This window comes from Chroicocephalus ridibundus, chromosome 9 (genome assembly GCF_963924245.1).
Source record: "Chroicocephalus ridibundus chromosome 9, bChrRid1.1, whole genome shotgun sequence".
NCBI classification, from domain to species: Eukaryota; Metazoa; Chordata; class Aves; order Charadriiformes; family Laridae; genus Chroicocephalus; species Chroicocephalus ridibundus.
The window spans coordinates 2,443,612-2,458,208 of record NC_086292.1 but is presented as its reverse complement, the minus strand read 5'-3'; the positions used below and the strand labels follow the sequence as shown (position 1 = coordinate 2,458,208).

Here is a 14,597-nt window from a genome sequence, read left to right as displayed (position 1 = left end):
GGCACTGGTCAATGTCTGGTGTGGGTGGCAGCGCCCTCTCCTCTGGGGGTGGCCAGCGGGAAATGCACAGGGGACAGGGAGGAAAACGAGTGCAACAGGGTATTTTGAGCCCTTGCTTTGTGCTGCTCAACCGCAGCTCTTTCCTCCTCCCAAAAAGCGTGCAAGTTCTAAAACAAGCGAGCTCCTACCGACGGGGATTTCTCCTTTCGCTTCTCGACTTTGATAAATCCAATATTCCCTTGCACGGTCTGATACCTATAATCACCTTCTCTCTACTGGGGTGAAACAGTACGAAAACAAATGGGCTGTGAGGGTGTGAGGGCTGCCTTCCTCCACGGAGGAGGGGGAACTGCCCCTGAACGTCAGCACAAACACTCGGTCGCACTCCAGGCTCGTTAACCAGCTCTCCAAGAAGTACCTCCAACATAGACGTGCACAGGGGAGATGAGAACAAACTCTCAATCTGGAATCCTTTAACTGTAACAGACACTCAGCAGGGGAATCCATTAGACAGGAGCTGAAAATTAGCTTTGCAAATTTCTCTGTGCCAGAAGACACAGTCGGAGTGAAAACTAAGAGGCTTTTTGGAATATAGTTGCGATCAGGGTGACACTGCATTCGTTTGCACCTGTGTATGTGTGCATGTGTGTGTGTTTGTGCTTCATTATTCCTCCGAGGAAACTAGTGGCCCACCGCACATGTGTGGGCCAAGAGGCTGAGGAAGGTGCCGCTTTAAAAGAAATTCAAGAGAAACTGTAGCCTTGCAAGCCCTGTGCATCACTGCCCCGCACCGGGGGGTGCCCGGGCCCCGTGCGGGACCCGCAAGCCAGCGTTAGCTGGGAGTGGGGTGTGGGACACTCCTTTTGGATGGGACGGGCAGCGTTGCAGAGGCGGGCGTCACACTCCTCAGACCCTGCAAAGCTGTCTGCAGAAGGCAGGGTAACAATGACTGATCTAGTCTCTAATCTTTTTCATCTGCTTGGCTCCGTTCCACGCAAAGTAAGTGCGAGCATGACATGTCAGTGCAAAAGAGCAACAGCCAAACCCGAGTTCTGTAGAAGTCTGTCTGGAGGACGGGAGAGAGATTCATTTCTGGCAGCTCACGGTATCCCAGTCCTAATCCTTAACAACCTTAAATGCCTCAGTATCTTTGTAGCTTCAAGTGGCTTTTTCCCTGGTGATGGAAGTGAAAGGTGAAGTAAATCTGCTGCAGTTCCTGAGCTGCTTTTTCTCTTCAAAACATTTATCGCCCCATCCCTCCAGGGAGGAAGGGAAGTGCTAATCTCCCTCATTCACAGAAGAAGAGCAGAAGCACAAAAGCAGAAAACATACCTGTGCTGCAGAGAGGAATGCAATGCTGAAGCGCCCAAAGCCTAGAGGTTTGGGTGGTAGCTACAAGCAGTTCATGCAGCAACTGAGCTGTGGTGCTGAGCAAAGCGTCCGCAGTAATTAGCGCAGTGAACACAGCTGTAATTGCATCAGCCATTTCCCATATAGATATTCTGGGAGTTCCTGTGTCATACCCTGCTGCAGCCCCTCTTCTGGAGGTGGTGCTGCCAAAGCCATTGCTGATGCGCCCCAAGTGAGCTCCCCCAAGGTGTCTGTCAAAGGACAGGGGACCGAAGCTGAGTTACTTCAACACCACGGCTTGTGTCCAACCCAACTGACATCCTTGTTGGTCGGAGCACGGCATCTGGCCAGCATTGCCCCAGCATCCATCCCCCAGTTCAGCCAAAACTCACAGACCTGGCCTGCTCTCCTCCGCTCCTGGTCCTCCCACTCACTCCAAAAGCATCCCCCAAGGCACCCCACCTCTGCTGCAGCACTTCCACCTCAGGCCTGGGCTGCAGAGAAGCTGCTTGACGTGCAGTATGTCTAACAAGACAACAGTTCAAGGCGGAGGAAGACATCAAACCAAATTATGCCTGAATTCGTGTTCCTTAGAATGTAAAGGAAATGCAGCCAAAATGAACTATACAGCCACAGAAAGTTAATGTATGCTCGTTTGTATACCAGACCATTGTCCAGGGGACTCTCAGTTTCCTCTCGGGCTCTATAATGAATAGATCTATAAGAGAATGTTATGGTGGCAGAGATTTCTCTTTTCCTACTATTTAACTTGGAACAATATAGAATCAAAACAAAAAGGCAGCCTTTCAAAGGCTAGCAGTACAATACACACGAAAGGACATCACTTCGACCATTAAATGAAAGAGCTCAAGAGAGACCTTTGCCCTGCGTATGCTGAGAATTCCTCTCGATCCCTTTATCGAATACACTGCAAGGAGCCCAGCGTCTGAGGTACCCGCCTTACATCCCACCACGCCCAAGTGCCACTGCTTTGCTTTCACTACTGGCAGATGTCGAGAGCAGAACCGAGATAAGTAGAAGGTATTTTAAAACAAGAAAGATGACTGAGGAATTAGGCTGTTCTGGGCTCTCCTAATGATGCTCTTTAACCCCTTTTACTGTCTCTTTTTAAGTCTGGTTAGCTTAGATCTAAATTTAAGGAGGCTGCGTATGGTGACACCAGACAAGGCCAGATATATTGGTCAGTCTGGGAATTAAAGAATCAGCAGCCTGAAGCAATGGCTCTGCCAAGCATTAGCTACCCGATTCATCAAGGTGAAGTCTTTATCCTGAACCATAATGGTGATGGCTTTAATGATGTCAATCTTAACTATCATTGCTGCTCCAAGGATGCAAAAGAAACGCATAGAAAGACTTTAACCACTCTATCAGAAATATCCAGGACCTGTAATAGCAATCCCAGAGTCATAGAATAAAGCCTTCGGTGTTTCCCTCATACAGATCAACAAGCACTGGACTCTGGATTGAAGATCACGCTTGCCCTTTAGTTCAGGAAAAGGGCTAGTTCAGCGATACGGAGGTTTCCACCTTCTCGATTACAAAGTGAGGTCACACTAGGTGTGACCCGGGAAAGAAGCAGCCACCTGAGGAAAGGGGTAGTGACAGCACCGTGTCTGTGTGAACGCACATCCCTCTAACCCCGCTCTGCACAAGGAGAAAATCTTCGGTGGCTCTTTTTATGCAGCAAACCAGCCCCTAAAGGAGATTCCGCAGTACTGCACAGGCGCTGGGAGCCACACGAGGCACTTGCAGACCCTGGACCAAGTAGTTGCGTTTCCAAATGAATCTGATTCACGCTGTCAGCTTTGTGTCTCCTGTTTCTGGCCAAACTGATCCTACCCAGTCGTTTATCTTACAATGATTGTTCCTGTTTTCCCCAGCAATAGCTGCCTGTTCCTGAAAGACACCTTTATCTCTTTTAACGTAAGCTATCTTGAAAACAAGATCAGTTAAATCAGGAGGATATTGAGTCCAAAATTTTTAGGTCAAGTGGTCAGACTGAGGGACGTCTCAGGCACAGATAGACAGAAAGGCAGAATCTCAAAGTTGCATCGCTCAGTGCCCGACCCAAATCCATATAGCATTTACAAGTCTACATTAGTGTTTTAAAGTACAGTGAGACTGTGGTATTGTACAGTGGAAGAGCAAATGGCCTTGAACAGCAGCTATGCAAACTCTACTCCATGGAAATCAAAACTAGCTCAGTTTTAGCTTTTCCATTAATCCCACTTTGAGCACAGAATTTTCAGCTTTACTGCCCTGATTTTCTCAAAAGTGCAGGCCAGGTTTGGCAAATGAGAACTGAGATTTGTATCCAGACAAAACTGCCTCCTTTCCTCTTCTTTTGTCCTTCTGCCAGAAACCCTCCAGAAAGCTGAAGATAACTGTCATGAAGAATGTTAAACCCAATTGTGCACGTATTCTTGGGATGGGAAAAGGAGAGCCTTTCTCTTGGGAGCATTAGTCTGCGCTTGTAGACTTGTGGGACGTCGTAGTGCCTGCCGTGGCTGCCTGCCCTAGATGATATTGTATACCAGCTCTGACGTGCTGGATAGTACATTAGGAAAAGAAGGTTAGTAACTCAATGTTAATAGCAATCATAGTTACGCACAAAATTCAACAGAGATCAACTTCAGTAACCGGAAGAAGGCACGCTACTTCACGATTTATTAAATGAAATTAGTAATGGCATTTCTCCGTGTATGTTTGAACATTACATTTCAAATGCAAAGTAAACAACAATAAAAAAGGCAAAGTATGTGGCTGATTTATACCAAATATATTTATCCTTGGTATAAAGATCACAGTCCAATTAATATATTGTGAACCCCCAAATTTCTTTCAGAGCGTCTTTCTACCTCCTCTTTCTAGTCTAACAGTGCTCTTCTGATGTAAGCCATAGCGTATAAACAACCAACTCTGCTGGCCTTTCTGCTTGAAAAGTCTACAGGTCAGGATATTCCCATGTCTCCATAATACCAAGAAGAAGAAATCAGCCTTGTGTACATCTTCCTTCAAATGTCACGATAGAATTTTCTGCCTGGAGCCAGGTGGGGGTGACCTTTGACATCCCCTGCTCAGCAGCCTGCTGCCGCCCTGAATTCACCTTCCCCAGGCAGTTCCTTCATCCCAGGAGTCGTCCCATACTGGGTCTTTGTTTTGACCTGCGCTTCTCTTTCATTAGGGCAAGGTGAAATTGCCCAAATTGACCCAGAGAATGAAGCTACCCGTGTTTATTTGACTTGGTGGGAACGCCATGAGAAAACAGCCCAAATGGGAGCGCAGCAATTCCAAACCTATAAATACATCACACCAAAGACTTTGTTTATCTCCTTTCTGGACGAAGTCAGAACCTGATGTATTGGTGGATTAAGTAATAAAACTGTTAACGGGATCATTAGCGGCTTCACAGTAACAACTGGGCCTTACTTTCCCAGAGACCCACGGAATCATTATATTTGGAAAAGTCATCACTGAGTGGGATGATGAGCTGTGAGAAACGCACGGCTCTTTCGGAGTGAGATGGGCCAACTCCATTGAGATCACAGCCAGAGGAGGCTCTGCCCCGGGGAATCCCTCCCCACCGCATGCTCCGCTCGCTTCATGCTGACATAGGATTCTGAGGATTAATTACTCTCTGTGGTAATTCCTATTGGGCCAAACCCTGTTCTCTGCCCTTAGCTGTTGCTCCATCCTTACTCAATAGAAAATTTGCCAGGACTGAAGGAAAGTTGTTTTAAGCATGAGAGCCTCCAGGAGGCTTAGCAGAATGGGATCTTCAAAGCCAAAATAAATGTGAAGTGAGAGCGGACACTGGAGCGTTGAGGAATAGAGGGGGGGTTGTGGGGCTGCCTCACACAACTGGACATTGCTGCAGTCTCGGTGCGGGGGCCACACTCTGGCTTTCCTTCATCGTAGCAAAGTAAGCAGGTTACTTTGCTTTCTCACGGTGAATTTTCCCATCCAAACCGAATCGGGATTTTCCAGCGAGACTGGTAAAATCTCTACCTTTATAAAGCATGCAGCGAGAGAGCGGCTTTCAGTCAGTTCTTTCCTCACTCAGATTCTACCAAAAAAAATGTATAAACAACCATAATAAAATAAATGTTCTCAGTCACACAAAGGCAAATTCAAAGACAGGCTATTGTCTTCAGCCAAGCTACAGCTTTAAACCTACGTAACTGAGAGCAAAGCTTGTCCCAAGTGTATGAACATGAAATGAGAATAATCCAGACATCATCCATTTGTAAGAGAAAAAAATGTGGCAGGCCAAAAGGTTAGCTAATTCCCTCTGGTTCACACCATGTAATAGCTTAAATTGTGTTTAAAAGGTTCTCAGGGTGACATCATTGTTTAGATTCGCTTGAATCATCCTTTACTTGTAACAGCACAAAGCCCTTTTAACTAGCCAAATTTGCTGTTTAGCTCTGTCCTGCTGTGTCATGCAGCAAGAGCTGATACAACTTCCTCGCCTCCGGTACCTCCAGAAGGAGAGCTGGGAAAAGCCCTTCGCCCCACACCTGGGCGCCGCGTTATCATTTCTTCTGACATTCCTCATGGGTTAAGGAGCAAAGTGGTACCTGTGCTTTTCAGTAGTGGATGCTCACAAAGTCCCTTCCCTTCCCTTTGCCAATTAGCAATGGTGGTATTAATTCAGGAGTGAGTCGGCAGTGAATGGAGGGGCTCCCCTTCCCTAAGCGGAGGCGGGGGACGTACCTAGTGACCCAGTGCCGGACAACACGGCACCTGGGGGATTTATTTTTCTGCAAGTAGACAGAGACCTTGAGGTTTGCGACTGATAATCCACAGCGCTTTACTTCCCTCCTTTCAAACAGAGTCGCATGCGCCTTCCTGTTAATGGTTCTGGGCAATCTCTTCCAACAGCCGTTTCCTGTATGAAGGCGTATTGTAATTAGGATTGCCCACAAGAAGGGCTTCCAAAAGCTACTGTGTGGGCATGTGTGACGGCCCCTCGGGGAGCCGGCTTCAGGCAGCTGGAAGAGCAAGTGGAGAAGCAGAGGGGAAAAACACGTTTTATAACTCCTGGAGGACACACAGTCGTAGGCATCTGCACATGAAAGGTCTGAAACCGACCCCTGCGCAACCCAACCCAAAAGCTGGGGAAGTCCAGGCTCAGTATCAGCTTTCAGGGATGATCCCTATGGCTACAGAGGGCCAAAGTAGCTGCGAGGGAATCGAGGATGAGAACTGGGATTCTGTGATGCCCCACACTCACATCCCCTGCTGCAGGCTTCTAGGGGCAGGGAGGAAATTGCTTTAACTCCTAAATTATTGTATTCAGCGCCGATTTCAGTTAATGAGATATGAGTTAATGGCAAACAGGATGACTGCCTTACAGAATAGCTGCTGCTGTGTGTTTGTGTGCAGTGTCCCTGTGAGCAATCCCATTTTACTCCCAGCTAGAGAGGAATAGGCAAAGTAGCCCCATGGTGGTTGGTGCTTTTCCTGCAAAGTGACCTTAGTGTATCTGTAAGGAAGAATTTAAGGTGTGCGACTTCTGAGCTGCGGGCTCTAAGGAAGCAAACATTTTGGCTGAGGTGTTTTAGAGAAATCATGGAGATTTTGTAAAAAATGGAACAGGTAATGACAAGGTCAAGCTTCCTTGACCCTCAAATCAAGAACAATCCCAGCAGGGCTGAAAACTCCCCTCTCTACTTCCTTGGCAATCATGTTCCCACAGTTCAGAAAAACACAGGAAGATCTAAGGAAACCTATGTGGAAATGCAGAAGACAAAGGCAAGTGATCTGAAAATAGAAGGCTGGTCCATATATTTCCTTTACATTCTGGGCCTGAGTTTAGTTCTTGGCTGAATTTTGAAATCTTGGGGACCGTATGCTTTTGCCATTCCCTGCAGGGCACAAAGGAAAACTGGTTCATTCAGCCTTTCGTCGTGCGAAGGGTTAGACGCGGCTCTTTCCTTCTTGCTCGGTAATTTCAAGGACTCCTCAGTGCTAAAATCTTTACTGTTTAGAGCCGCAACAAAAGTCCCGAACCCTGGTTACACACACCCCACGCACTAGCTGTGGCTTCTTCTGCATTTCTAGATATTGGGGCGGGAGCTTATGAAAAATTTGCTTCTTGTACGATTCAGTACAGCAGGAGCACTTAGTGCATCTCCTTGCAGAAAACCAGAGATTCAGCAGCAGGTCTCAGGCAATCCCACTTTGGTTTGCCAAAATCTCTGCACCGGGCACAATTTTAAAGGCAAAATTCATTTTGGTAAAGGGAAGAGAGACTGTGCAGATGCCTGTTATGGAAAGGCTGAGAAATTCCTCTTGGCTTTTTCTAATGTAAAAATTCAAGGAATCCTGAGCCCTGAGGGGAGTTTAAGAGACATCCAGGAAAGAGGGGGAGAGCAGGAGAGGGTGTAGTGAGGGATGTAGTGAGGACAAAAAATGTGTGCTGTAAAGACAGACTAATCCAAGGACTTGGAGATGAGGGTGCTGGACTGCCTCAAAAGCAGTCCTCAGACTGACTCCCTGTCCCTCAGAGTGCATCGCTGTATTACGCTGTATCACAGCCTAGTACCAAAGCTAACAACGCTGGCACAGGGCAGTGGCTCAGCAGCGCTCGGTACGCGAATTTGCTGCTTATATTTCCAAAGCCTTTGAAAGCACAGAGCTGAGGCAGGCACGCGGGTATACGGGGAGCAACGCCAGCGGCGGCTGCACGCGCTGCAAGCCCCGTCTCAGCTACGGCACGGAAAAGCACCATCGCTCCAGGTTCAGCTCTGTGAAGTGGGGGCTGAACTTGATCCAAGAGATTCCTTCCCGTTTTGTATTCTAGTTATTGACGAATGCGGGAGACGTGATCAGCTTGTAAAAGCAGTCGCAAGATTTGCCTAGTTCAGGCCCTAATTGGTGTTAAAGCCTGGTTTGAGGTGAGCCGCGGTTCCCCCCCAGGTGTGTTCAGCACTCGGGCAGTGAGGAATTTGCACAAAACGGGCAGCCGTCAGTTTTGCTCACCACGGCCTCGTGAGCTCAGCTCCCTGCCTTCTCTGAACCTTCCTCCTTCCCCACCTGAGGAAGCGGCTCACGGACAAGTCTCTACGGTCACACCTCTCGTACCGAAAACCTTGCTTCATACGATTTGTTCTAATCTCGCCTTGCTTCTGATGACTGCGAGCTCTCTGCTGCTAAAGTTCTGCTCCTTGGGGCGAGCTTCAAGCATGCGCTTATATTAAATGCCATTTCCAGATAACAACCTTGGCTGGTTGATTTTGGCAGCTCCTACTATTTTCTCTGTGGCCTTAAAAAGAAAAATTACAGAAGTGCCTAACTGGGTGAGGAGATCGGTTCTCTATGACACACGTTTTATGCCAGCTTATTTAGGTAGCTAATTTTATTTTTGGCCACTGTGACTGAGTGCAGTGAGATGCTCTGTCCGAAGGTGAGGACCGGAGGAAGAGAAACGTGTTGGCCGGCACTGAGAAGCCTTCATGTCCTGCCAGTCATCTGAGCCGGTTTCTGAAGGAAAACACTAGGGACGGATCTATTTTGTTCCTAGCTGTTGTTTAGATATTCCAAACATCTTTTAATTACTTCCACTTGTAATTCCCATTCCAATGACATCAGGCTGGTTTAGAGCAAAAACGAAAGGCGGAGCAAGGCTGATCGGAGGAACCATCAAACTAAGGCCGTGCAGCTCGGTAGGGCTCAGCCTCAGCGTCCTTCTCGTACTCGCTCTGAAAGTCAAACGCTGCCTCCTGGAAATTTCCCGTGTAGTTTTACAAAATGCAGGTTGCTGTTGCTGCCCCCAAAACTGTTTTGCAATGTAAACTGAAAGCAGCGGCTTTGTTCGTCCTGTCCTTTGCTGATGAGCCAGTGACTCTCGCTGCATATACATATACTTTGCAAATGTCTTTGGAAGCGAAAAGACGAGATTCATCTCGGAATGTATATGGCGCAGGGCTGATTTTCACCCTCTTTCAAACTGCACTGGCAATTTGGAAGACAAACTTGCGAAAACCACAGACCACCTACCCCTGACTGTACCTAGGAAATCTCCTGTGGCAGCTGGAAACCTTTTGCCCTCGTGCATAAACCTACGGGCAACATAAATATTATATAGTCAGCCCAACTTGATATATTACTTCCAACTGAAGTAGATTGAGCTATCGCTTTGTCCAAATACTTCATAAAATGAACAATTCAGAAAACGTATGAAAGAACAGAGGTAACTCAAATGTACCTCGTTGCTCTTATTGCTAGGTATTAGCAGACCAATGGGCAAATGTGCGCCAGTAAGTATTTTTTTTTTAATTTTTAAAGAAAAGATTGTAAGTTCTAACAACAGAAACCTCCAACAAACAATCTGGTTTGTATTCCCAGTATTCTTTTGGGTACAATGCTGTTTTTTAGAAGTTCAAGGAGTATTCAGAAATACTTTAAATTTTTTGCCTTGCCTTAAATGGATGAATTAGGGTAAAGAGATTTCCAGTTGGTTTTGAATGTGGCAGCTTCAGGCAGGAGGCTCATATATCACAATCTTAAAAAAAGTCTTCTCTGCTTTTTATAACATTTTCCCACAGTAAAGCAAACGTTTAGGAATAACACCAATTAAGAGGGACGTTTTTGGTTTACTAGAACTGATCGACAGCCCAGATTGTCAGCTCTCCAGTGCTCGGCTTTCCAGCACCGAGTGCCTCAGAGACAGGCAAGACCGTACCCTTCATCCCTCTGATTTGCACCGGCGCATCCCTGAGCCCGCAGGCGTCCCGGCTACACGCAGTGAGCCTCCCGGCCGGCAAAGCAGGGGGACTCCGGGCTCCTGACGCTTTAGCCTTAGCTATGCATACATTGTAAAAATTAAATATAGATGTTAGCAAGCTAAATTGCCCACCCTAGTATATTCTACTTGTAGAAGAGGTTGCAAAATGAAACAAAAAAAATATTTCAATTTCAAACTTGCTTTAATTTCAAAGCAACCCGGCAGGACCTAGTTTTTATTCTTAAACCTCATTTGTTTTCTGGTATTAAATCAGTGAAATTACTGAGTTTACTCAATACCTGAAATTTGGTTTGCTCATATATTAAAAACTTCTTGATGATGATGTCCGGGGGTAAAAGATACTAATTTTTTCATATTAGGTGTTGCTAGTGTCAAACATTCATCCCAGATTGTTTTTAGAGGGCTGGTTTTTAACCAACCCACTCCATACCTAAAACATGTGCCAGCTGTTGGCATCTGCACAATAATTACTACATCCAAAGTTTTGAGCAGAAAGACCCTAACTGGTACTCTAAGGAGTTGAACGTAAGCTGTGTAATAAGCAAAAAGAAGCTGGAAATTTAATGATACCTGTAGAACTGTCTTAGGAAATGTAAAGAAAGATGCTTAAAATATTTTGAAGCTGTGTTCTTTAATAAGACAGGAAATTATTGGGATGATGTTTCCATGGTCTCTTCAACCTGCTAAACACCCCCAAGGACTGAAAGCGCCAGGAAAGTTAGGAATTCTCTAAAGGAGAGCATCCCTTGATCTGGATGAATTTAATGGCCGTGGTTAACTCCTGTCGCTGGCATCCGCGGCACCCCGGCAGCCCTGGCCAGCTGCTGAGCAGCACACAGGAGGGAACGAGAGAGTGGCAGCGATCGGCTGCCACAGAAGGAGCGGGCGCTCGGGCTGCTTTGCCAGGGCTTGGTACGAGCTCAGAGATTGTCCTTTCACTTGCACAAGGGAAGGTGTCCCTCGGCCGGGCGGCTGCACTGCCCTCACTCAGCACCTCAGGTACCGAATGTCTTTCACAGATCTTCTATCTGCATTGCAGATGAAATTGTTTGGATTTGAATCAGGGTCAGCCTCTTCAGCACAGCTCTGCCTAATTTTCACAGAATCACAGACTGGCCGGGGTGGGAAGGGCCCTCTGGAGATCATCCCCTCCAACCCCCGGCCAGAGCAGGGTCACCCAGAGCAGGTGGCACAGGAACGCCTCCAGGCGGGTTTGAATGTCTCCAGAGACGGAGACTCCCCAACCTCTCTGGGCAGCCTGTGCCAGGGCTCTGCCACCCTCACAGGAAAGTTAATTTTTTTGACCCCAGAGATCCCAGAGAAGGTTTAACTTACAGCCTGCAGAATAGACCTGTGCCTCTAGTGCCTTGGGAGGTCAAACAGAGTTTCATTGAACTCATTGCTGGAGATGAACTTTGAGGGAAAGGTGACTGAGGAGTTAATACCTCAATAACATCAGTGCTATCAAGAATCTTCCAACTTCCTGGCCCTGTTTCGCTTTGGCTTCCAGCCTAATTAGGGCACACAGAGCCTGTGCTAACATATTATCTTTTCCTAATGACGGACAAAGGTCTGACATCCATAATGCTGCTTCCAAATCCATCATCAGCCTGTGCCTCCAGGGACAGTTAGTGATGTGCCTGCCTTCCTTTCTTTGCCACAGGATGTGGACATTGCCTTCTCTGTGCCTGGCACTGATGGGAAAGTGAATCTGGACCAAATTCCAAAGTTATTGGGACCAAAATTATTAAGCAAGTAAACTAGTAAGAAAGGACCCAAGTCAGCCCTGAAATGTGGGTGACATCTCCAGCCAGGCTTTTCACCCCCCTCCTCAGTAACAATCGCACTGTGCTCCGCTTCATCCGGCAGCCCCAGAACATTTGTGGCCAGACACACTTTCTCCCTTCTGCCAAAGACTCCGTATTACCTCTCTCTGATCCATCAAAGTCTGTGGTGATTTATGCCCTTGGGGAAATCACGCTGGCTTTCTGGTGATGTGCCTTCTACGGGCAACTTCTCCAGCCTGTGCAGCCATTACAAGTACGGCAGCGTGCAGCTGGCTGCTCGCGCACGTGTCAGCCAGATGGAGCACATCGCGGGAATTCTCCGAGGGAATTCTCCGAGGGCTGCGCGAGCTTCCTATGGCCCAGGTGCAGCTCAGGGTGTGGGTACCAGTGGCCAGCGTGGTGCAGGACTGCCTTCTCCGGGGCTAACTGGGACACTGCTACCATGGGTCAGTAGGGTTTCTGTGGAGGAGGGAGGGGCTCCTTTTTACCTAAGGTTTGCTGCCTCAGGTTTTTTGGGAAAAGGTGGACAAGCCCTTTGGAGCACAATCTCAGGCTATTTCAGCCTGGAGAGGAGAGGGCTCCGGGGAGACCTTATTGCAGCCTTTCAGTAATTAAAGGGGGCTTATAAGAAAGATGGGGACAAACTTCTCAGCAGGGCCTGTTGCGATAGGACAAGGGGTAATGGTTTTAAACTAAAAGAGGGAAGATTTAGACTAGATACAAGGAAGAAGTTTTTTACACTGAGGGTGGTTAAACACCGGCCCAGGTTGCCCAGAGTTGATGCCCCATCCCTGGAAACATTCCAGGTCAGGTTGGACGAGGCTCTGAGCAACCTGCTCTAGTTGAAGATGTCCCTGCTCATGGCAGGGGGGGTTGGACTAGGTGGCCTTTAAAGGTCCCTTCCCACCCAAACTATTCTGTGATTCTATGATTCTATTTGTTCTGTAGGTAACGGTGGGGAAGGTACTGCAGGGGCTACGGGAAACGCACTGGGGCTAGTGTTTGCCAATCAATTCCTTTCTGCAGCAGGAATACATTAAACCCCTGAATGAATGCAAGAAAATCAAGGACAGCGATGCTCCGCAATGTTTCCAGAAGCTATCCTCTTGCTATTAAACTACGGCTAGATTATGGTATGCTAAAGAAGCAACACGGTGAAATACATTCGCTATCCAAAAAAAAAAAAAAAAAAAAAAAAATTAATAAAAGAATAAATAATCATCATTACTGTCAGAAGGAATTCCCCTGCGAATAACAGCCCGTCTCACGACGGGAAGGGCGCGACAATCCAGCACAATCCTTACGCTTAACCAGATCCCGAAAAAAGCAGAACGGCGGGTGGAAAAACGGGGAGGAATCCCCGGAACCGCTCGGGTCGGCGGGAGGCGGGGGGGGGGGGGGGGGACGCGGAGAGCCGCGGGTCCGCGGCTCTCCGCGTCCCCCCCCCCCCCCCCGCCTCCCGCCGACCCGAGCGACCCCACAGATCCCCGTGGGAGCACCGGGAATGGGGGGGGAAAGGGGGGAAGAAGGAGAAAACCACCCCCCCGCCCCGTGTCTTACCGTGCATCAGGAGCAGCCCCTGAAGGGCATAGACGGCCAGGGCAGCGCTCGCCCTGGGGAGCATCGCCGGTGCCTTGACGTGTGTGTTGCGGGGGGGGGGGGGAGATGTTGTGTGTGATGACAGCTATATCCCTTGTGAAGGAGCAAAGAGGGGAGAGTTCCGCAAACCGGGACAAGTTTTCTTTCCAGTAAGAAAGTTTCGGAAAGCCGGCGGGCTGGAGGGCGGGCAGGGAGGGGAAGAACAAGGCGTGCAGAAGTTCCCACTTGTTGATTCCAGTTAAATTGTTCTTTCCGTTCACCGCTTCATCCTTGGGCTTGCAGATTTTGTTTTCCTTCTTTTCTTCTCGAGGTGCTTTTTTTTTTTTCTTCACACCCCCACCCCCTCTTTTCTCGATAACTTTATTCCTCGCTTCCCCCTGCTTTTCTGATTCACAGGGTGCCTGGGGAGGGAGGGTTAGGAGAGGGCTCCCCAGCCCAGCTGGGTGGTGCGGAGTAACTCAAGGAGTTAAAAAGCAGAGCGAAACACCAGAAAAGTTTGGCAAAAAGTTTCCTCCAGTCAGTGAGTCGCTGCTCCGAGCAGTCCTTTTGCCTTGGAGTTTGGGATAAGGTGGCCGAACTGAAAAGCCTCTTAGATGTATTTATCCAGGGAGGTGCAGGTGCTGCAGAGATCAGGAGGAAGAAGGAATCTCTCAACTCCAGGGAGTTTTGCGAGGCAGGACGAGGGGCAGCTTCCAGGTCCCCCAGCCTGGCTACCTGCCGGGGGACGCGCCGGGACGGGCAGCAGGCAGGCAGCGGGGCTTGGGCATGGCCGGAGCTTGCCTTTGGGGGTTCTCTCTCCCTTTTCCCCCACCCCTCTGGGTTTGGTTGCCTTTCGCAGGGAAGTTTGATGTGAGCTCGAGATTCTTTATAGGGACAGGAAAAAAAAAAAAAAAAAAAAGGAGGAAGGAGAGACGTCACCAGCCGAGGCAAGGGGACTTCACTCTCTCTCCCTCCCTCCCTGTCATTTCACAGAGCTCCTGGATTTCCTGTTGCTGCTGCTGCTGCCTGAGATGGGGCAAAGAAACGAGGCGAGTTGTCTCCCGCTGCCTGCCAGCATCGCCTGTCCCTGCAAAGCCGGAGCTGCGTGG

At 48.4% G+C, this 14,597-nt stretch overlaps 1 protein-coding gene across 2 annotated transcripts in view; it reads right to left on the bottom strand.

Annotated features, from left to right (window-relative positions):
* Positions 1-14,359, bottom strand: part of LOC134520334 (vascular endothelial growth factor receptor kdr-like) — a 140,332-nt gene extending 125,973 nt beyond the window's left edge. For both annotated transcript variants that reach the window (XM_063345521.1, XM_063345522.1), the window contains exon 1: positions 13,471-14,359. In XM_063345521.1, coding sequence (XP_063201591.1) covers positions 13,471-13,534 — 64 coding nt within the window. In that variant the 5' untranslated portion in view covers positions 13,535-14,359. The remainder of the gene's footprint in view (positions 1-13,470) is intronic.
* Between the last annotated feature and the right edge of the window lie 238 nt (positions 14,360-14,597).